Raw genomic sequence first — 25,157 nt, forward strand, 5'->3', positions numbered from 1 at the left:
ATGGTGGCATTTTAGTTGAATTGCAGTATGTGAATATGCCGGTGCGTTTGAGTGCACGTGTTACCTCTGCTGTTAGTGCTCTTTGGGCATCTTTAGCAGCTCCCAGATGCTGAGTGAGCTCTTCGTTTTCTAATGCATACTGAAAAAAGAACAAATATTACACTTGATTGTTAAGACCGAACTATGCTTCCTATTACTGACAGTACAACAAACTAACTGAATTTTAACCAAAGACAAAACAGTCAAGATTATGCCTCACTAATACATTACACACAATAATTTGTAGCTTTGCCTGTTTTTGTTGTGCACGATGCCTTCTGCTATTAAAAAGGCTTTTTTCCTGCTATTTAAAGGCTTTTTTTTTTTTTTTTTTTTAAAGAATAACTGTTTTTTTTCCCAAGGCATTGAAAGATGCCAGTGTTTCCTGACACGACTATGCAAAGATTAGATTTTTTTTAAAACAGTATCATAGCTATTAAATTATTTCTTGTAATAATTTTAAATCTGTATTTAACCTCAGAAGCATCTCAAAGTATAAAGAGGTTTTAAAGTCAGATTTTGTGGTGGCTGTGCTTTAAAATTAAATTATTATAATCTTAATTCAAGTGATGAAGGATTTCAAAAGTCTGACAGTAATCAGTGTTGAGTACTACTGTAAGGTTAACCCTGCCTGCTTTAAATGTATTAAAATGATTAACAGTTGAGAACATTCATTAGAAATGTAATCAGTAACCAGCTACATTACTTTAAAAAGTAATTGAAATAGTTACACCACTTATTGCATTTTAAATAGGGTAACTTCCAATCTGTAACCTATTACACTTCTAAAGTAAACTTTTCATATAGTTTTATATTTATAACATTGCATTTTGTGTTATATAATTTGAAACCAGAGCTCCGTGTATTAATCACGTCTACTGTACAGTGAGGAGAACTCACAGATTTGGCTTTTTTCTGCAGGTCGACGATCTGAGAGAGGAGGTGTGTGATTTCCTCTTGCTGGCGAGAGGCATCCTCTGTTTTCTTAGCCAGCTCCTCCGCAATCGTGGAGATCTGTATATTAGCATCTCCTAAGGGGGAAGAGATAGATGTCAAACAACAAAAACCATGGAAAGTCCCAAATCCTTATTCAAAGTAAGTTATAGATTAGCCCCTCAGTATGTGCAGTTCATGTCATTAATAACTAAACTGTTATACCACAAGGATGGAACAATAAGGTAATGAATAGCATACATGAATTGTAGGATGATTATGTAATACCAGTTTACATTTCTAGGGAATATGATCGTTGATGGTGTAATAGGCGGATCTACTCACTGAGCTCTTTAACACAGTCATTTACAAGCTGTTGTTCCTTTTCTTCATACGAGATGGTCTCTGTCTCCAAGTGATTTGCCTATAAACACACACACACACACGTGATCTGAATAAACAATGGAGGCATCATTTTACTTGACTCATCCTTTGCCCATGTTTTAGCACAAAACAATCTAGGCTGAATTTAAACTACAGCAAAAAGCAAAGCTATAGAGTTGTTACACAGGCTTGTTGTTTTCATGTCATGGCCCAGTTTAATATGGTTCACATAAACTGAGAAATGTTATACTGTGATGTGTTTGTGATTTGCATTCATCTATTGTTACTGACGTTTCTAAAATGTTGTTGTGAATAGATCTTGTGTAGTTGCGGATGTAGATTTCATAGTCAGTGAGGAATGGACCACCCGTCTGCTGGGGTCAGATGCCCAACACACGTCACTGTAGATCTACAGTTACAGTGAGGGGGGGCAAAACATCGAGAAAATGAGACATTCTGATGTGCTGGTGAATTTTCTGTATGATTTTACTTCTGACTCAATCTACAACTTTTAAAAGTTAAAGGGTTAGTTCACCCAAAAATTAAAATTCTGTCATTAAAGGGTTACTCCATCCCAAAATGAAATTTTTGTCATTCATCACTTACCCCCATGTCGTTCCAAACCCATAAAAGCTTTGTTCGTCTTCAGAACACAATTTAAGATATTTTGGATGAAAACCAGGAGGCTTGTCTCATTGACTGCCAAACAATTAACACTGTCAAGGCCCAGAAAAGTATGAAAGACATCATCAGAATAGTCCATCTGCCATCAGTGGTTCAACCGTAACGTTATGAAGTTACTAGAATACTTTTTGTACGCAAAAAAACAAAAATAACGATTTTATTCAACAATTTGTCTCCTCTGCGTCAGCATAGCGCCATTTTGGAGAATATCCGCTGGACGCAAATAGCATATACCGGATACGCTGTTTTCGTTCAAATCAAAGCGTAAATAAACATAGAAGACGTATCTGTGTGGTGCGGCTGACACAGAACAGCGTATGCCGTTTGCGTCCAGCGGATATTCTCCAAAATGGTACTACGCTGACGCAGAGGAGACGAATTGTTGAATAAAGTCGTTATTTTGTTGGCAGATGGACTATTCTGATTATGTTTTTCAAACTTTTATGGGCCTTGACAGTGTTAATTCAGTCAGTCAATGGGACAGTCACAAGCCTCCTGGTTTTCACCCAAAATATCTTAAATTGTGTTCCGAAGACGAACAAAGCTTTTATAGGTTTGGAACGACATGGGGGTAAGTGATTAATGACAAAATTTTCATTTTCAAACCTATAAGATATTTGTTCATCTTCCGAACACGAATGAAGATTTTTGATGAAATCTGAGAGCTCCCATAGACGGCAAAGATACTATCACTATACTATACTCAAGGATACTATAAAATAGTCCATATGACATCAGGGGTTCAACCGTAATTTTACGAAGCTACAAGAATATTTTAGAAGCTACGAGATTACGTTCATTGTTTTCTTTGCGCACAAAAAGCATTCTCGTAGCTTCGTAAAATTACGGTTGAACCCCTCATGGAAAATTTTACTGATGTCCTTGCTACATTTCTGTGCGTTGATCGTGATAGTGTCCTTGCTGTCTATGGAGGATCAGAGAGCTCTCAGATTTCATCAAAAATATCTTAATTTGTGTTCCGAAGATGAATTAAGGTCTTACAGGTTTGGAACCACATGAGGGTGAGTAATTAATGACACAATTTTCATTTTTGGGTGAACTATCCCTTTAAGTTATATTTCAGCTAACAACATTTCTATGTGGATGTGCGTATATTTGCTTATTATTACAGTTTTTCCAAGTTGTATTTTACTACAGCGCACAGATAACTGGCAATAAGCTTTATCTGACAATGAAGCTTTTACATATGTGTTTGTCTTGGAAATGTGATATGCCTGAAACTCTGATAAGTTTGAATGGAGGCTGTTTTGAATAATATTATGCAAAGCATTCTTATGAGCAGCTTAAGGATGCGAGCTCAGGCCTCACTCTCTCACCTCTGATCGCAGGACGATGTTCTCTTCCTCCAGGTCTTTGAGTTTCTTCTGTAGTGAATCCAGAGGGAGGTAATTCGGGACCGTGAAAGAGGAGTCATTTCTGCGAATACTGCAAAGAAAAATCATAGACAGATGTGCCTACTTCAGTACATGGAAATTTCCTCACTGAAAATAAAACATTTAAACAGCAAAAATTAAATAAGTCCACAGTTTGAGGTATCGTTCAAATTTAGTACATGGACTCACGGTGTGGAAGAAGCAGATTCTCCATCGCTTTCCTCAGCTGCACTTGTGTAGAACTGCAGGAGCTCATCCTTCATCGAGAGATCGTGACGCAGCTGAGACACCTGCATGGATGCATACAAACACTCACTGTATGCATGCAACAATAACTGTATACTCAAATAGTCTGTGCTGTTTTATATAAGAATGTTTTTAGATTAAATCTGTTTTATGGTGTTAAAAATACTTTGAACCATATTGCAACCAGGCGTAATGACATTACGCAGCACCTGAAAGTAGTCCCCAGCTAGGTAACTAGTTATGATATAGCTGGGGACTACTTTCAGGCGCTGCGTAATATCATTGCGCCTGTTGCCCCCGTGGTACAGCAGCAAAGTTCCTTGATTATTACGCCGGAACGAGAGTATAGTTCCAAGCCATATCAGCCTGGGAAATCGCAACTGTTCATTTTCCGTCAGTCTTAGTACACGATGTAACTACAGAAGAGCCAAGTTTTAAATAGGAAAAATATTGAAACTCTTTGGTCATTTTTGAGCGAGATGCTAACGGGCTAATCAGATTCAATGATCTATGCTAAGCTAAGCTAAAAGTGCTAACGCCAGAACCGGAGATCAGCTGAATGGATTCAAAAACGGTAAAACTCAACTGTTTAACTCTAGGGGAGTTGGAAAATGAGCCTATTTTCAAAAAAAGTGGAGTGTTCCTTTAAAGTTATTTATTATCGTGTAATTTCGGCACCACTAGTGGCACTAAATTTATAAAGAAAAAAATGACATTAGCCAACAGGCTTGTCTCAGTTTTCAGTATTCTTCTCTTACCTCTTCTCGTATGTGCTCCACCTGCTCCTCCAGGAAGGTGTTTCTCTCGCTGAGGGTTTTGTTCTTTTTCAGCAGAGACTGGCCAATACGAGCCGCCAACTCCAAATCCCGCTCTTTCTGAATTGAGGAACACAAAGTGACCCTATATGTTTTCTGTTTAGCTCAGAATCCCAATCAAACAATTCCTTAGTCTGTGTTAATTTGGATAGCTTTCAGAGACTTTATTACTATGTTTTACAGAATCCTGGTTCCTGAAGAAACATCATGGATATTATATCTAGTTCACAATAATTGCAATCTCTCAAAAACGTATGGGAACATCATCAAGACTGTGGATGATACCTTTGTAATCATGAACTATTATGGTACACTGAAAAACCTACATCACAACATGTGCGCCACGCTTTACACCAACAAATACTTTCACTCGATTTCTTATTTTGAAATGACTGCTATGACCCATCCTCTCACTTTCCCACGGCTTACCTCCTCTAGGAGACGTGTCACAGCATCTATGTCATTATATGTCTTAGTCATCTGGCCCACTCGATCAGCACATAGAACTGTGGGAACAGAGGAATACAAATGGAATATGAGATACTCAATGACAAACTCCGTTTGAAACACAAAAGTACCAGTATGTAACATAAGAGTTACATCTGAATATTTATTACTTGTGAAAAAGAAATTAACTTGAACAACCTAAACTTCTAAAAAGAGTACTTATTATGGAAATAATAGACTTGAAATGAATATAGCATTACTGAATATTGTCAGCAAATGAAAATACATTATAGTTCAAATTTATATTAAATGCAATTAGCTGAACTTTAGAGTGCTTTTCTGACCCACTTAAGTAGGACAGATTTTTTACAAAGTCGTTTTTTTTAAATATACTTTTAGAATTTGAATACATTCAATACATTCAATACAATAAAGTGCACATCTTTCTTTTTTCACAATGGATGAAAAAAAAAAAATTCAAATAATGATCTAAAAAACCAATGTTTTGGCTCTTTTCCAGGTCATATTGTTCACATGGTCTAACTAAACTTCTTCCAGAATCTAATCTTTGCTATAATAGATCTCATCTCCTGGGAAAACTTCTATTTTATCACAATGGAGATAAAACACTACCATTACCACCATCATATTTTCTCATTATCAACAGGTCAGCATTTTCCAGCTTATAAATATCTCAATAGATTTATTATAGCCACATCCAACAGATCCACCCTGCCTGCGTGTTCGAAGCAAAGCATATTTAATACAATATAATTGCAACCTTTAAAATATTATCATGCAATAATGTGGTCCAAAGATGAAATGACCAGTTTACAGATAGCACTGAGCAATCATAAACTATATGTACATAATGGGAACTCCCATTATTTTATTTATTTATTTGTGTGTGTGTTTGTGTGTGTGTGTGTGTGTGTGTGTGTGTGTGTGTTATGAAACCTCAGTGTTCACACTTAAGGGAATCTAACTCAAATGGCTTATAGTTATTTAAAAAAATAATAATAATAATTTAAAACATATTAAATATAGAAAATAAAGAATTCTGGCAATTAAACTCTTTTTCATTAGGGCAATAATAAACAATGCATATTAAACATAATCGCTGTACTGCTGGTGAGAAGGACACTAGACTACATGATAATGCTTCCAATTGTTCAAAAAGTTAAAAAGAACTCTTTGACCTAAGTATGGTGTTAAAGAATCGAATGCAAAGCAGACATTTCCATCTGCGTCACACTCAGTACAGACTCTACCCAGCACCTGAATCCAACACCCAGACATTGACCTGCCAGCAACACCCAGCTATAAACCTCACAGAAACATTCCTGGAGCAGGACTCATTTAAACACACATCAGCTCCATACTGTATTCTTCTCTACTCAAGCAATAATACAGAACATTTTGTGTGTTATTATTTGATCAAGGTTGAAAATATTTATTGAGGAGCTATAGTTTGACGCGTGGTTTCATTATACTGTACTGTAGGGTAAACGTAGAACTGCAGATGTTGTTATGAACTGTGAGTCACGCTACAACAATGGCTGATAGGATACGGCTGAATGGTAAACCTAACAAACCCACCCAATGCATCTCAAAAGTACAGCAATGGTATTGCTGTGTGATAATATTCTAATTTAAGAACTATTCTTAATGTTCCTGCGAACGAATGAAAACCAAACAAAGTCCTAAATGTTGGAGGCCGGCCTCCAATAGTGTTTAATAATTCAACCACCCAAATCAATATAAAAAATCATAATGCTAAAAATCATAGTCTCACTAACCATACTAACTAAATATTAGATAGAAAGGTCACTGAAATGATCATTTTTCTCATGATTTTTCTCATTTGATCTAATGGCTTAAAGCTTAAATGTTTAATATTATTTTTAGAAAATAAATGATTTATAAAATAAATACAAAAACATACACCACTGTTCAAAAGTTTGGGGATGGTTATTTGATCAAAAATGCAGTAAAACAGTTATTTTGAAACAATATTGTGAAATTTTAACAATTTAAAGGAACTGTGTTTTCTGCATAACATAATTTAAAGTGTATTTATTTGTGATAGCACAGCTGAATTTTCGGCAGTCATTACTGCTGATCCGATGCTCATGAAAAATGTATTTTCAATATTAATGTTTAAAACAATAGTGACATTAAATATTTTTGTGGAAGGCATGATATTTTTCCATTTATTTGTAATAAAAATATTTAGGAACATTGTAAATGCCTTTACTGTCTATTTTGATCAATTTGATGCATCCTTGCTGAATAAAAAAAACCTAATTTATTTAGAAAAAAAAAGTTTTATAATGAATTAATTTTATTTATTTTTTTAATCGTTGGCTATTTTGGAGAAAGCCATGCAATAAAAAAAATAAAAATAAATAAAATAAATTAAATTAATAAATACATTTATAAATTAATTAATAAATAAATAAATAAATAAATAAATAAATAAATAAATAAATAAATAAATAAATAAATAAATAAATAAATATATATATATATATATATATATATATAAATATAAAAAGAAGATAAATAATATTTTATATAATTATGTTCTAACATATTTAGACAGTTCCTATTATTCAAAAACAGCCAGTGTAAAGACAGTGTAAATGCCATGTTAGAGGCAACTGAAAACCTCACTGAACAGAATATATACCACATACAGCATATACCACATTTGAGGGACATCGCATTATGTACCTTTCATAGTTCAATGGCCATCACAAATGAATTAACCTGCTTAGCAAGGTTTATTTACATGGGCAAACACTCATTAAAAGCCAAGTTAGACTATTAAGAGCTGCTGGTCTAAGCTCCCAGGACAGGGTGCTTCGCACTCAATAACAAAGTTTTCCGTCCACCAACATGGGCACACATACACTTCATTGACTCCGGTACCATGACGCTCAACACCAGACCAAACAAAAAACTAAGAGCAACCGTACACAATGACCTGCCATCAGACCAGCTCCCACTGCACAGAGACAATTATTCTCACAGTGTAAACTGGACACAAAGAACGCAGTCAGGCAGTAATCGCTCCCACATGTCTTCTTTAGTGCATTAATAAAGGTGACTTTCTTAGACTTGAAATAACCTTGTGCAGATTTATACATAAACATTTGAAAAGCACTTTTAATCAAACCTGTAAATATAATGCATTATAAATGTATTGTTGGTGAGTTATAATGCTATTTGTTCTATATACAGTATGCTTTCAAATGAACAATGCAATTTAATATTGCAGGTATAATCTATCTACTGACTGCTACACTGTTAAAGAGCATAATGCAACATAGCTAGCACATGAACGATATAACCCATGTAATTTGGTACTCCTCATTTTAATGCATTAAACAGTACTAAAGCATAACTATTAATAATGTACGTTTATATTACAGTGTAACAGTGTCACAATTATTAATACATGCAACTGATTATAAAAATGTTAACCCTAAAATGCACAGCTAACTTCACCTAGAATAAACATGTGGGTCTAGAATACAAATCATAAGCATATCTTTATAAACCTGTTTATATAGATCAAATACATTAGCACAGAGTGCGTTATACCTACTTAAAATTGCTGTGGGGTGACTGTCACTGGGTAATAAATAATGTTACATATACACTAGCAGTAAAAAGTTTTTGAACAGTTAATGTTTTTTTTTAAAGAATTCTCTTCTGCTCACCAAGTCTGCATTTATTTGACCCCAAATACAGCAAAAGCAGTAATATTGTGAACATTTTTGTTGAATTGAATAGATTTTAAAATGCAATTTATTCCTGTGATCAACGCTAAATTTTCAGCATCACTACTCCAGTGTCACGTTCCTTCAGAAATTATTCTAATATGCTGATTTGCGGCTCAAGAAGTAGTGCATTTATTTAAAAAATACAATATTTATAAATAATTAATTATAGGTTTCAACTAAGATGTTACTAGCATTTTGAAGTAGAAAGAAGTAGTATTTTCTTGTAAAACATAATAAATAATCTTTAATCTTTATTTACAGCTATTTTTTAAACAGTTTTTGGTGTTAAATACAATAATATACAAGTAATAATAACAGTAACTATTATTATAATTGCTATTATTATTATGAACTGACAATAGTAATACATTTTGTGTCTCATAAGTAGACCAGTTGGCGCATAAGAGCAAAATTTACATTTAATTAAGTGTGGTACTTGCATATTTCTTTGTAATTATTTGTGATCCCTATGGGAAATTTTTCAAAAGTAAAATAAAACAACAACAACAAAAGAAACATGATTGATATAGTTAATTATTACTCTAGTTATATAATGGCACACTTGCAGTGCATGCTGTACCAATATGAGAACGGTCTGTGCAGTGTTGACATAATAAACTTTATGAAATGTTCTGGGACACGGCAAATTAGTAATAAATCTAAACAGCAGGCCATGACATTAATTAGTCACAATAAAAGCTAAAACATATTTATACTTGTTCCTGAAACTGTATGGTTAATACATTGAAACTTAATGATTCAAACTTACCAATTTCCTTCAGCACTAACATTAGTAATAATGTTCTATCATTAATGACTGCCTGAGTGTTTACACTCACACCAAATATTGTTAATAGTGAAACGATCAGAGAGAAGAGGAATCCCAACAAGTAGAAGAATCTGATGTATTGTGTAGATTTGAAATGTTTTAGCCAGGTATGTCATCACCAGCCATGGATGGAAAAACCTGTTTAGATTGAGTTACTGTGACGGCACGTCTCTTTGATAAAAGCACAAAGACTTTTGACTTTTAAAAGGATTGAAATGTCAAAAGGGCACAAGTACTGTACCTTCCTCCAGAGTGTATGGCTCTGCATCTTCCTCACCATCCTCATCATCAGCACTGTTTGAGCTAAAGTAAGACGAGCTAGATATTTCCAGGATCTCTGAAGAGGAGTCAAACTCAAAGTACTCCTCTTTAGAGTGATCAAGAGTCAATGCCATGCTGTCTCTGGGCTAGTTAAGCCCAGGCTGGCTCAGTTGTCTCACGTCCACAGCCATCTGTAAGACTGTGACGTTGGGCTGGACATATAACCCTATCTTAAAGATCAGATAGACCATCTCTGACTGACACACACCTGTCTCACAGCAGACTCAATGCTTGGACACAACCACTCACATAAGAAACAGCAGGGGATTAATAAAATAACCCAACTACATTTTTGTAGATCAACATGCATTTATATACAGAATTATAAGGAATTACTAAAGGTTTTAATTCGATTTATATTAGGTTTTATAAGATTAGTCTAACTTAAAACTTAAAGAAAGTCTGACCCCCCTTCTACAGAGGACAGAATGGTACGTTCCACACACCATGGCAACCTATCAAGGTGTGACCGAGTTGTGTTTGACTACACCTGTTGTGTGGGCGGAGCCTATGCATATTCCCTGATGAAAAGATTCCAAATAGCCATAGAGAAGGCAAACAGGACATTTGACACAACAGGAGCCATAACGTAAAAATACAAAGGATAGAATGACACACCTGTTCCTAAAAATAAGATACATATTTTAATACAAAACATAACTAATTTTGATATATATATATATATATATATATATATATATATATATATATATATATATATATATATATATATATATATATATATATATATATATATATATATATATATATATATATATATATATATATATATATATACACACATACATGTATATATACAGTGCCCTCCAAAAGTATTGGAACAATAAAGACAAAATTGCTCTGTTGGCTGTGGAGTCAAGACATTTGCAAATATGATTAAAAGATGAATATGAGACAAAACTACAGAATGTCAAATTTTATTATTAGCCGTTTCAACACATGTTTACCAAATAAAAGAACAGCACTTTTAGAGTTCATCCCACTCATTGATGTGAGCATAAGTATAGAGACAGTTGAACATAAGGCAGATATAAAAGATTAAAAGCTATTATTTAGTTGCAGATCCCTTGCACACAATCACAGCAGTGAGTCTGTAACCCATAGACATCACCAGACTCTTGGTCTCATCCTTTGAAATACTTTTCCCAGCCTTTAATGCAGCCAATTCCAGTTGTTGCTTTTTTTGGGGAGTTTGTGCCTTTACTCTCCTCTTCAGCTGGTGAAATTCATGTTCAATCAGAATTAAATCTGGAGATTGACTTGGGCAATCTAAGACTTTCCATTTCTTTGCCCTTACAAATTCCTTGACTGAACTGGCAGGGTGTTTTGGGTCATTGTCCTGATGCAATATGAAGCACTTCCCAATGAATCTGGTGGTATCTTCTTGAATATTGGTAGGCAAGATGGTTTTGTACCCTTCCAAATTAATTTTGCTGCTGTCATCATACATTGTCATCAGTAAAGTTGAGAGGGCCTGTTCCAGAGACAGCCATGCATGACACCACCTCCACCATGCTTTACAGATGAGGCTGTATGGTTGGGATCATTTGCAGTTCCCTTTTTTCTTTTTGCTTTGCCATCACTTAGATAAAGCTTCGTCTTTCTCTCATCGGTCCATAAACACAGTTCCAAAACTCTTCTGGCTCACCTTTGTGCTTTTTTACAAACTCTAATCTTGCCTTTCTATTTTTGGTGCTGGTCAGAGGTTTGCATCTTGCTGTGTAGCATCTGTAATTCTGTGTCAAAGTCTCCTGAGGACAGTAGATTGTCAGAGCATCACCCCAGCTTTCTGGAAGTTGTTGGTGATTTTACAGACGTCTTTTAGTGTTCATTTTCACAGCTTTTATGATTTGTCTGTCATCATCTACTGTTGTTTTCTCAGCCGATCAGGTCGTTGTTGGTGGTTTCCAAACTCTTGATTTCTCCATGCCCTTTGTTTTTGGTTTAGCTCTAATTGACTTCCTCTTTTCTTTTAGCATCCAAAAAGTCAGCCCCCTCATCTTCATCCTGGTTTGTGTGTCATCATCGAATGCAAGATTCAGAATACAGAAGTAATGGATATAACTGATACAACACATTCCCTGCTTTTAATATCTGAAGAATTAATGCAACAGACACAGCTGATCACTTAGACCTGTGAGGCAACTGTTCCAATACTTATGCTCACATCAGATAGAGGGATGAACTCTAAAAGTGCTGAACTTCTTAGCTGGTAAAACATCTATGTGTTGAATCACCCAATAATAAAATGTGACATTCTGTAGTTTTGTCTCATATTCATATTTTAATCATATTTGCAAATATCTTGACTCCACAGCCACCGGAGCAATTTTGTCTTTACTGTTCCAATACTTTTGGAGGGCACTGTATGTATGTATGTATGTATGTATGTGGCCTATGCATCCACATCGAAAGGTTGCGGGTTCGAGTCCCCGGCCGGCAGGGATTGTAGGTGGGGGGAGTGAATGTACAGCGCTCTCTCCACCCTCAATACCACGACTGAGGTGCCCTTGAGCAAGGCACCGAACCCCCAATTGCTCCCCGGGCGCCGCAGCATGGCTGCCCACTGCTCCGGGTGTGTGTGTGTGCATTTGTTCACTACTCACTGCTGTGTGTGTGCCCTTGGATGGGTTAAACGCAGAGCACCAATTTCGAGTATGGGTCACCATACTTGACAATACGTCACGACTTTACTTTTTATATACATACACACACACACACACACACAGCACACACATTGTCAGACCTCTGTCGTGTGTCATGTGTTCCCGCCTCATGTTTCCATATTTGGTTTGTTTCCTGTCCTCGTCTAGTGTGATTATTAGTTAATTCTTGTCCAGCTGTGTTTGTCTAATCATGTGTGATTATCCTGTGTATTTATAGTCCTGTCCATTACGTTGGATTTTGTCTGGTCTACTCGTTACTCTCCGGTGTTCCTGTCTGTGTCAGCCTTGCCTCGTCTTGCCCTGCCGTCTACATTAAAGACTGTTCATTTGAGTTTACATCCTCGTCTCCGTGTTCCTGTATCCTCCTCGTGTGTACCCTGACACATGTAAGTGTCTGCTAAATTACTAAAATATATGTGTATATATACATTATATATTATTTTTTATTTTTTCGGAGACTTACTCCATTAGAACACTTTTGATCTGATGTCATGATTATATGTATTTTACGTAAAATGTGATTCTGCCACACATACACTTAAGTTTGAACAAACCCTAAAACTCAAATGATTTATGAATGAACTTAACAGACACATAAATGTTTACAAACCTGTATTAATTTTTAATGAATTAGTATTCATAATAAACCGTATGTATTTAATGCAGTTGACTAATTTATTAAACCAAAATAACTTTTGTGTTCTGTCTGAGTTCTGGTTGTAGTTTGCTTATATTATTTAAAACCAAGCTACACTTCAAACCTTAAAATTCCTAAAATTTCTTGTAGTCATTTAAAAATTATTGATCATCTAATGCTTTTATTTTGGTTAGTAAAGGATTCATACATCCATTTGTACATACCATTATTGCACGCACAAGCATCTACCCAAGCTTACAAAAAAGTTTTTGAATAAACCATTTAGACCAGGCTGATTATTAACTTGCCTCACAAAGCTAATAACCTAACCCAAATTTCTTAGGAACATGCTGAATCATTTTAGTTCACGATAGTGTTATATGTTTAAACTCAACAGCTTGACAACTGGAGTGTAAATACATGCGGTGTTTGATAACAGCAACTAACGTCACATGAATCACACATTAACAATGTCTGGGTTTGTTTTGCTATCACTCATTTTGTTACATTGACAATGCAAATTGCTTATAATTGCAATGGAGTCTGCAGCGCAACTTCCTGCAAACGTGGTTTGTTGAGGGCCTTCATTCCTATGGAAACACAATAGCGTGACAGGAATTGGACGACGAAACAATGGCCAAGGCCGTAAAGGAGGCGGGTTAAAGCATGGCTGAGGTTTGTGCTTTAGCTCCATTGAATAGGCTAAATGGAAAAGCAAGAAAAGACAGGCTGAAAATGGTGAAGAACTGGGAAAACAGAGGGGAGGAGAAAGTGAGAATGGGAGTGGGAAATGCAAAATAGGTTGAATGGGAATAAAAAAAAAAAAAGAATGTGTGTGCTGAATTCTGCTCCCCCCACTTAAGAAATCAATATGCTGTGCGAGAGGGATAGAGACCCAAACCACAACACAGAATGTGGGTCAACGAAAACAAAAAGTACAGTACATGTTTACCATCCACAAACAGAGCTTATATTCTGCACTAATGATCCGTAACTGATAGCTTGGTTCGGTTTTATTAATAACGGGATGTCTACGTTTTGATGAAGTGTTTGGTACAAAATAACATGAGTTAATGTAGTATAGACGGTTGAAACAGAATTCATATTTGGCCAATAAGCCATTACACACATACAATATTTACATGTCTCTGACTGCTCTTTCACAACATTGTCTCAGCCTGAGAGATTTCTGTATTGACTGTAAGAGTGACAGCCTACAAGTCGCTGTGTTCGATAACACGTACGCATCCATCTAACACCTCTGTATTGTTTATCAGTGTCTTTACACTGTATTAAAACGATCCACTGCTGTGACTCATTGAGGTTTTATTCTATTTTGTTCCCCTAATTTTGATAATGTTTTGAGACAGTGATTCATCATAGACCTGATATAACTAAATAAATATTGCATATATGCATAACTTGATACTTTCATAATATGCTGCATGGTGACACAACGTCGCAGTAAATGACTGGGATCAAAACAGAGCAGTTTTATACAGGATTACGTAACCATCCCAATTCTAAGGTAAAGAAGGATAAGGCAGCGATCAGTCATCAGAGAGCAATAAAAACAACCAGCAGGCATAGATCAGAGTGCAGTGCTGTGATATAACCTGCTGCTTGTGAACCAGCCGGGGTGCATGACTTCATAATGTCTACATATGAGTGCATCAATGGCGAATGCTGAGACTGTGTGCACAATCATTTTATTGATTTGCACAATATATCAAATGTTTTGAAAGGACATTAGACAAATGAGATTTGATGTCTATGTATATTCAGATATAACAGACTGGGGTATAAATGCGATTTAAACCTGATTATGAGGCAAGTGAATGAATGATATGGTTATTAGACACTTCTGATTGAATATAGCCATTACTTTGTAAGAAGTCTAATGGGTACCACTTTACTGATAAAGTTCATAAATACAACATATTTGAATGCATTATATTATGAACTAGCAAGAACCGGCATGACTTAAGGGTCCAAAAATCTGAGACTACATTGCAAATTTTGGATGGAATTTAAAGTAACAATGTAATTTAAACCTGAAAATGAGGATGATGATGATGATAATAATACAAATAAATGCATGAATAAATAAAACAAACAAACAAGAAATATGGACATAAAATTATTACCAGTTATTAAAGACTGAAAATGTATAGGTCATTAAAAAAAGTAATGTGATTGTGAACTCCTTTGTAAAGTGCACAATTTTTTGGACTGCAACAGGATGCTGTCTGTAAAATTCTTGAAACATTTTGGATAACATGATCATCAGGTTTTGCACAAATTTGAGTTTGAGTGGTGCTATCATTAAGACAAAGAACATCATAAAAATTAAGCTTATTTTCCAATTTAACTTTGACTCAATTTGAGGAAAATAAATAAATGTATTCATATTTAATAATTAAATAATAATAATAATAATTATTATTAAAAAAATGAATGATATAATATATAGAAACATTTGTTTCAGACTTTGACCCCACTGTATATTTTTTATATATGCACTGCATATGAACTTATTATTTATGCATTATATAAAGTTTGTGACTTATTAATGCAAAAGTTACCCTCTAAGGTAAAATGGTGCGGAGTCTGATGCAACACAGGAGCTGAGAGGCCACCTTGTCACTCTCTACATTACCTCGGTCATACACATGCCTTGGCCCAAATCTTTTTCAATATCCTTTCACAGGCTCGTCTACGGCAGACCATGTTCCTAACCAACTTTCTAAAAGTGTTTAATTCCCTAAGGTACCTCTCCCCACTCCTCCGCCCCCTCTCTCCCCCTTAGTGGCAGCCGATGAGATTTTTCCACCATAGTCTTACCGTCAGTACACTCTTCATAGTACCAGTCCAGCTCGTAGTAATCAGCCTCCACAAACCTCTGCATGCTCAGTCTCCTTCAGTCTTGAGCTGCAGCCTCTCCCATCCGGCGTCTGAGGTCACACACACATACATGCACCCACGGCTGCCCATTCTCTCAGCAGCCCGATCTACCCGATCTGCCACTAACTAGTCACAAGACATCCTACACACACAAGGTCAAAGAACAAGAGATGATGAAGGAAAAAACGCAAACGTCTTTAAAAGCCAGCAGTGTTGCGCAGGAAACTGTACTGCTATAGTCAAGGTTGTATCACACTCTGGAGGGTGGGGCCTACGTGCAAAGCCAGCCAATCAGAGCGCACTTCATCAGCTGCTTCGTCATAGCCCGACCCCATCTCCTCTAGAAAGGTTGCTATGGCAACTGGCTCTGACTCCAGGCTGTATTGGTGTCTGCATGTGCTTTGTTGCTTAACTTCCCTCTGCATTTCTCCATCACTCCTCCATTGATGTTTTCTGCCAGTGGCAGCGATGCATGCATGGAATCTTTGATTTTGGTGCTCAGCTCAAACATAAGTGGCTGGTACAGTGACTGCAGGTGTTCTGCTTCTGTCTGCATGCCAAAAGAAGCAGCTGACTCTCTGCAAGTCACTGTGCCAAGAACTGCTACAAATAGGCCGGTGGAAAAAAAGGAGACACACTTAATCTGCAGAGGTCCTGGATTTTTATCGACCACAGAGTTTTTTGTTTTTTTGTATTCTACACAAAGGCTTTGTCTTATTTATATTCTATGTAAAATTAAATACTGATTTAATTTGTTGAAACAGGCTATTTGATTCTATTCAACACCACCGTTTTTGAATGGTGTAAATGATCCAATCACAAGCTTGCATTCAGTTATGATGTCATTTTACAGTGCCGTGGACCTGCTGTTGATGACTTTCCAGTTGCCACCTCATCGGCTCACTGGTGAAAGGCTCATACTGATGACATCATGCTGGTGGGGCGATGTATTTATGGAGTTGTGTGATATGAAGGAATTACCTCTGACTTGCTTAGTATCAAATAGAATCAAATAGTCCAGAGTAATGTCACAATGAATTCCATACAATTAAAATAATTTTTTTGTAAAGGACAATTAAGATTTTTAAGAATATTTAAAAAGTCATGACAATATTTCAATGTCATGACAATTAAGTACTTAAGTGCTTTCCTTAACAAAAAAAGAAACCGATTATGTTAATTACTGCAAAAAAACAACAAATCATCCTCGGTATCTTAATATACTTGACAATTAAAATGCTACTACTGTTACGTTGTCTCACAAGGAAGATGAGGAAGGCGAGTATAATCCAAAAATAACGTCTTTAATAATAATCCACACGAGTAAATCAGGAGATGTAGCAAACATGTAACATAAAACAATAACCGACAATCAACTGAACTGAACGGAGACTTTAAGTAGGCAGCAGATTAGGCAAAACACAGGTGAAGGGGTTTAACTAATAATGACTAAACGAGCAGATGAACTAATGAGCTAAATCAAACAGGAACAAAACCAAATAAGGCAAAACAGGAATAGGCAGACGAAATAGAAAAAGACAATACTAAAGTCCATAATCCTGACAACTACTATACTACTAATATAGCTTGAATTACAGTAAATTATTATTTAAGGATAAAGACAATGGGGGTATGTGCCAAACCGTCTAAATGTTGTAACGACATTATTACCACGCCATAGTTGCCAAAAATGAAGCTTAATATTTTAGCTTAATTTTCTCTACGAAAACTATTTCTTATTTTGTGTTTTGGTGGTGAAATGCGACATGGACATTCATTGACAGGAAAATGAGAAGAGCAAACGGTCTAGAAATATTAAAGTAACTCGCATTAAAATGCGCTGAAATTTCAGGTTCCTAAAATTAATACGATAAGTGTTCTAGTATTAAGAAAGTTAATACTACATAGTAGGGATATGCATCTCCATAACTGAGGCCGACGCGATACGCATCTCGAAGCATAGCCACTGATACTGTACATACGAAGCAGTTACCGATACGATGCAATACAATTCACCCCTATTACAACGCAGTGCGATACGATTTATTTTTGATTCGATTCAACACAATGCGATTCAATGCAATTCGATGCAAAGGGGGAAAAAAAGCAATTCAATATGGTACAGATTGTTCGCTTTTATTTCTCTAGTTCAGACAGACAGGAAATCATATGAACTTAAGTGCTTTCTGACTTCTAACGCCTCAGTCTGTGAAGTGTTGCGATACGTCATATTCACGTAGCAGCAGTGATGAGAGAACGTGCTTGAGAAACAGTTTAGAGATGAGAAAATTTATCTTCGTATAAAATACTGGCCACAAAATAATAAATACTGAAAGTGGCGCATCTACTAATAATTGAAACCGATCTCATGAAAGTGCGTATAAATATTATGCCAAATAAAAACTCATGGTATTGATACGCAAAAATGGAATTTGGCGTGTATATGCTACACGATGGGTAGGAGTAGGGTTGTGGGGTGGATACGCGAAAACTGCGTATCATATGCACGCCAACAAATTTGGTATCATATGCACGTGGAAACTGCGTTTTATATGCATACCAAACACGTTCGTATCATATATACACAAGTCCATTTTTGCGTATAAATAGTTTTCATTTTTATTTGACATACTATTTATAAGCATTTTCAAGAGATTCTATAATTATATGTTATTATTATATATAAATAAGTCTGTTTTGGCCAATGCAAATATATTAAAAATGATGCATCACAATACAAGTGCCAACTTTTATCCGAAGCACACTTTTTAAAATCGATGCATCGCATCGTTAACTTTTATCCTGATGCATCTTACCATCCCTCCTACACAATACTGACAGTTAATTTTTGCTTTAACAGCAACAATAAAAAGAGTTTCAAACAAAGACACAACAGGATCAACTAAATATAGGTGGTGTTCATTTCTAAATGAATCAGTGGTTTTTATCAAATCACTTGAGTGAATAATTCAATGACTCACTCATCCAATAAAGTTTTCCACACTTGTTGTCACCTACATGGTGTAAGGACGCAACTCAAAGAGAGTCATTCGAAAAATCCCCACCAATAATGCACAGATTGACAGCCAGACACTTGCCAATGCTGAATGAAACGCCACTCAAGGGGAAAAACATGGCCAATTCGAGGACTGGAACTAAGGTTTGCAACGCCATGCACTGTGAGAGATTTGGTTAAAATCATGTTAGCCACAGTCCCTCCCCAACCCAGAGCTGGGCCTCAGTTTGAACTATTTTTAGCTAATATATGAAATCCAGGGCATCAAAATGAATCGGTATCAACGACAGTCAAAAACTCCTGTGATCTAGAAACTCTGATGCCTATTGTATACTGAAAGACAGCTATCAAAAACAGCATTTATAAAGCCTGAAGGGTGAACAACTTCAAATAAAACAAGAAAGAATATTATAATAAACCATGAATTAGTACAAAGGAACAGAATTTTCTATTTATAGCATTAGACTTTTTGGAACATATTTGCATATCTATGTAAAATAAATTTCCAGGGAGGCCAAAACGTGATCTTGTTGACCGCAGTCAATTAACTATTTCAACTCAGTGGTTAAAAGTCTGGCAGGATGTAAGGTCGACTGCAGATCTGTCTGTTAGATATGGAATAAAATTAAAGTTTTGCATGAGGTCAAATGGTGACGACCTCAGTGTTCAATCAAACTCAAGGACAGATCGTGGCAAAAAAAAACTGATCTAACAGTCCGATCAGCTGCTCTCATAAACACTGGTGCTGTGAGTGACAGGAGACAATGACCAGCCGTCTAGGACGGTTGCCTGGCAATACCACCCAGTGTTGTGGCTACTAAACACAGCTGTCACATATAAGCAACTGTAACGTGCATTAACCCAATTATATCTTAAAGGGATAGTTCACCCATAAATGAAAATTCTGTCATTTACAAAAAATATTTGAATGGTTTTATACTTTATTCTAGGTTTAATTAAACTAATTATAGAGCAAATGTGCAACTAACACATCCTTATGTTAAAGCATTATTAAAGTATGTATGAATGGTGATTATGAGAGTCCATGCATATATATGTTTATTTGTGTGTGTCTGCGCTTGTGTGAGACATTTTTTTGTAAAATATGGTCAGAGGAAAATGCAACTTCATCATGAGTGACAGACAGTGAGTGATAGAGATAAAAGTAGAGGAACAATATGAGAGTGAGTGATTCTGTGCTTACGGAAATATTTGAGGGTCTCCTCAATCTGTTCAGTGGTCAGGTTGAGGTTGACATCGGGTGAGATGAGAGGTGTGTGGAGCCAGTCGTCGTGGTCATATCCGTATATTGTGTCAGCTCTCAACTTATAATGAGGCAACTGCTCCTCAAGCAAACTGATGATTTCCACCTCAGGAAGATCAGTGCTGTTACACACATCTGACAAAGAGAGAGAGAATGCAAAGAGATTGGTGAGAGAAATGTTGGGCATGCACAGACATTTGCTTATTACTAAAGACACTACTAAAAATAACCCATCTACGTTTTTGTATCATGACGGTCTTTGAAGTACCTAGTAGTCACTGCATTTGCAACAAAAAACAAAACAAAAAAACATTAAAAAATAAATTAAAATTTACATAAAAAAACATGGCACAAGGACGCTTTTCAATCAAAGTTTTGAAAAAAAAAAAAAAAAAAAGAATATAAGAGAATTTTGATAAGTAAATTGTTCAAAATGAAGACATACTTTATATATATAGCTATTAGCTAATTTTGTTTTTTTCAACATTTCAACAGGGCTAACACAGAAAATATTCAAACGTGTATATTACAACTTATGGTTGTAATAACTGTATAATAACAGTGTAATAATATAATAACTTAACTTATCATTACAAAGATGAAATCAAAGACACATTTGGGACCAAAATAAGCACTTATTAATGAAAATGCATCAAGTGCGAGTTTAGGCTGACCTCTAGTGGTCTGATGAAGAACTACACAACTACACAACACAAGCGGAATTTTTCTGCACAAAACCTTTTAAAACAGTTCATCAATAAAGACACAAATTACCAGCAAATTACAATTCAAATGTTTTTGGAATGACAAAACACAGAGATTACTGATACTGAGATTCAATGTTCAAGCTAATTATGAAGCAGCCACTGTCTTACCAGAATATGTTTATCTGCCCATCCTCTGTCAGACGAACAGCTCTTATTCCAAACCACCAATACCATTCTAACAACTCTCTTCTGCACAGTAATGACTAAATAGCTTCTCAGCAGAATTGTAGGAATGAAATGTGTGGCAAATTAGAGACTCATGCACCATGTGTGATGAAGCCGCATGCTTGTGTTTAACTAAGCACAGGGGTTTAACCTCTAGAATGGGACTGGCCTTACAACAATGCAACTCCCATTATAACTGTAATGCCAAAGAGATTAACCACTGATGGTCAGCAGAGAAAGAGAGTGAGAGAGAGAGAGAGAGAGAGTATCTAAGTGAACTTTGAGTGCTCTATTGGCATGTGGCACAGTGCTGGCTCCTTGACCAAGGATAAAAGCAGTGTTCACCTTTATACAAGTTCACCAAGTTTGTGCCACAGATTCAATGCAACTCCACATGAAGTTTGCATGAATTTGAAGCTGCCGTTTGTGATTTCGTTGATAAAATATAATTTTAAAGAAAAAAGATGTGTCATAATGGCTACATTCATGAATGAGCAGAAAGTACAGTAGTTTGCAGTTCAGTATTTGAGTGCTTAATACAGGGGAAAAGCTGGAATACACTACACAACTTTTAAAAACACTAGACATCATGAAACTGCTGACAATGTAGTTACAAACTGAGGATCACGCAAAAATTTAAATGTATTTAATAATATATTTAAATATAAGAACAAATATTTAAGTAGTGTGTGTAGCACAGGAAAACAAAATTATATTCTGTCATTATGGTACAGTAACAGTGACTTCTCTGATTGGTGGATCTCACTCAAGGATTGTGGGTAGTGTAGTTTATCAAAAAAGTTTTTTTTCCCCCTTTAATTAAACATGATACTGCCACTGTATAAATCTGATCTAATGGTAAGATTTTCTTAAAGTTTGTTGGCAAATGGTTATATGTAAGAATAATTTAGAAACGAATATGATTAAACTTTCCTAACTGTCCTGTATGGCCCAGGCACTCTTCTCACTCTACTCCACTCTGCACTGGAAAGCATGAGGCCCCTGAAAGGGAAACTTACTCTGTATTATACAGAATGACATGAACACATATCAGCAACATAAATAGACTGAGAAGAAAAATCTAATATTTATAAGTGAGGGGAAAAGGTTAGTTTTTTTTCAGACAGAAGAAAAAAAAAGTGTAGATTCTGTTGAAGGTTTCGTTCAGTTAAACTCTGACTAAAGAGCACTCTTTGTTTATCTTGAGCCAACTGGCAAAAAATCAGAGAACATGTCAAAACAAAACCTGTCAGACTTTGCTGAAATGAGATGTAGAACAAAAAATTCATAGCAGCACAAGCACACACACACACACATTTTATTGTCATCGTTTATGGGGATTTTCCATTGTATATTCCCCAACCCTGCTCCGAAACCTAACCCTCACAGAAAACATATACACATCGGACATATACACATCCTATGTCCCCTGATCTTTTGAGATCAGGAGACAGAGGCAATGGATTGAAACACTGTCCGTCTGCCCTGGAAAGCGACTGCATGTGTGAGTGATTATTCCAGGGCTTGTATTTTACAACACTAGTGACCAAATCATGCTGCCCTTGCAGTCTCCTTCGCCATTAAAGCCTCTGTTCCACTCAGATCATTAGCAGAAGATCTATTAAAGACACCCAATGAAATACACCGGTTTTACAGAAAGTAACAGATCTGTGTATTCTGTTATTAACTCGTTTTGAATTGCAGTTTGAAGGACACAACAATACCTATATGCATGTACAGTGGGGTACATTTAGTAAATTAGCAATTTTATTGAAATAAAATATATTATGAAAATAATTTCAGTAACAAAAAAAAAGACAATTTTACATATAGTACCAAACATTATGAAATTGTCAGGTAATTGGTTTGTACTGTATGTTGCATGCATCATATATATAGTACTTAGTTTATAAGCTGCATGCATATCAAGTTTGTGTAAAACCTAATTTATAACATAAATTATCATAATTTGAGAATGATCCAAAGAGCATCTTGTGCTTCAATGGAGCCATGAAAATCTGACCTTCTACACAAAGTAGGCAACATAGACGATGCTTCAAGTGTTTGCTTTATTTTTTTAAATACTGCCCTAAACATGCATATAGCTCTTAGCCATGTCTTTTTTTTAAATAGTAAAGCTGGTAGTTTAATTCAAGGTTTCAATTTAGATTTTGAATCACTGACTTTTGAATTCCACTATACAGTATGTGAGCATGTTGGCAAATCTTTTAAATGAAAATAAAATAAAAAACTACACCGACTGTCTAAAAAATAAATTACACAAGGAATCTCACAAAAATGACTATTAATTAAAAGCATTAAAAAAGGAAAAAGTTCAAATTCAGCTTTTTTAAAGCCTTTTTTTCAGTACAAACTGCCAACTTACAAACTCACAGTTAAATGAACCCTAAAGACAAACAACTTAGCCTTAACCCAGAAGCACAGAAGGTCATCTATACAAAATCTCTGCCTACAGTTGGACACCGCCGATAAAAAGTCTGATAGTGAGCAAAAGTTCAGTGAGTGTGAAGAACAGCAGTACTCACTCATGGTGCTGCAGCCACGGGCTCTCTGTTCACTCGCCCAAACTTACATTTTCTACTTCTTCAGGATCAGACAAAGCGTCGACAAAACGAGCGGTAATGGGAGGAAGAGAGGGAGAGTGAAAAACGAGGGAGGAGGCAGTGAGCAAACGCGGACACAGCCCAGCCATGTCTGGCATGCTGATGACACCAGTCACATGGCCCCTCACTAAACATAGACTGAATTTCTCTCAGGCCAGTCGGCTTCAGTGCTCATTGTTACTGTCCTCCTGACCCTGGATCAGTTTTCTATTTTTATTCAAAAACATATGTGACTTACAGTACTTCATGCAAAACGGGTTGCAGATCAGGGGGTTTTGGGGGCGTGTGTTAAGCAGGAAGTTAGACAGCCTCAGGGGAACTGGCTCAGAGATGAGTCTAGTAGTTTAACAGCTGTTGAGTATGTCAGTGAGCAAAAGAGGAAAAGAAAGAGAAGCAAAACAACTATCTTGACAATGGTACACATGCTTAAATGTGCACAGTAATTTAAACAATTTAAAAAAAAGTAATAAAATACATCTAGGTCAAAAAGCCTGGAAACCCGGGATTCAAAATGCAATTCAAACCTAAAATAAACTGAATATATAACACACTAATAATGATAAAGAAATTATTATAATAATAATAAAATAATATGGAATTAATAAACAAATATTTAAACAAGGAATATTGAAATATTTTAATTATTATTATTCTGATTATTATTTTTACACAAATTGTAAATATATAAATAATATAATATATAATCAAATATTTAACAATTTAAAATTAGTGTAATTTTTACATTTAAACAAAAAATACTTTTCACTCAAATTATGCTAATATATATATATATATATATATATATATATAAAAATGATGAAAAAGCAAAATAGCAGCATCAGTATATAAATATGAAAATCAATAGCATATACTGTATATGCAGGAAAAACTGAAAATATATTTAACTTTACATTTTATATTTTTTATTTAAATATGCAATTTAAAAATATAAAAACGTAAAAGTGAGTAAACAAAAGAAAAAAAAAAATGTTTTGAAGATGAACTGTGGCAAAGTCTAGCAGCAATAACGTTCCCTAACTAGAATTTCTCTCCCTCGTTCTCTGTACAAGCAGAAGTCAAACAGAGAATGTCAAGGTGCTTTAATGTCAGTGGCTGCTACTTTAGTTAGAACTGAAGTTCAGAACAGGGTGAAACTTTTGGCCACAAGCTGCAGACTACTCTTGAACAGCTGAAAACACACACACACACA

The 25,157-nt window shown here is 35.5% G+C and overlaps 1 protein-coding gene across 6 annotated transcripts in view; it reads right to left on the reverse strand.

The window, feature by feature from the left end:
* LOC306887613 (trafficking kinesin-binding protein 1-like) overlaps window positions 1-25,157 on the reverse strand; it is a 60,064-nt gene that overhangs the window by 10,609 nt on the left and 24,298 nt on the right. The window contains exons 1-9 of one of the 6 annotated variants that reach the window (XM_079445488.1): window positions 23,870-24,076; window positions 20,332-20,526; window positions 4,925-5,001; window positions 4,439-4,555; window positions 3,624-3,724; window positions 3,378-3,486; window positions 1,318-1,396; window positions 940-1,070; window positions 65-139 (exon numbers count right to left, since the gene is read on the reverse strand). In XM_079445488.1, the coding sequence (XP_079301614.1) occupies window positions 65-139; window positions 940-1,070; window positions 1,318-1,396; window positions 3,378-3,486; window positions 3,624-3,724; window positions 4,439-4,555; window positions 4,925-5,001; window positions 20,332-20,526; window positions 23,870-23,873 (888 nt within the window). In that variant the 5' untranslated portion in view covers window positions 23,874-24,076. Of the gene's footprint in view, window positions 1-64; window positions 140-939; window positions 1,071-1,317; window positions 1,397-3,377; window positions 3,487-3,623; window positions 3,725-4,438; window positions 4,556-4,924; window positions 5,002-20,331; window positions 20,702-21,266; window positions 21,431-23,869; window positions 24,077-25,157 lie in introns of those variants that run through there. The other 5 variants (XM_079445490.1, XM_079445489.1, XM_079445486.1 and 2 more) reach the window with 5 other exon arrangements.

The sequence above is a fragment of the Barbus barbus genome, assembly GCF_936440315.1.
Source record: "Barbus barbus genome assembly, chromosome: 21".
Classification (NCBI taxonomy): Eukaryota; Metazoa; Chordata; class Actinopteri; order Cypriniformes; family Cyprinidae; genus Barbus; species Barbus barbus.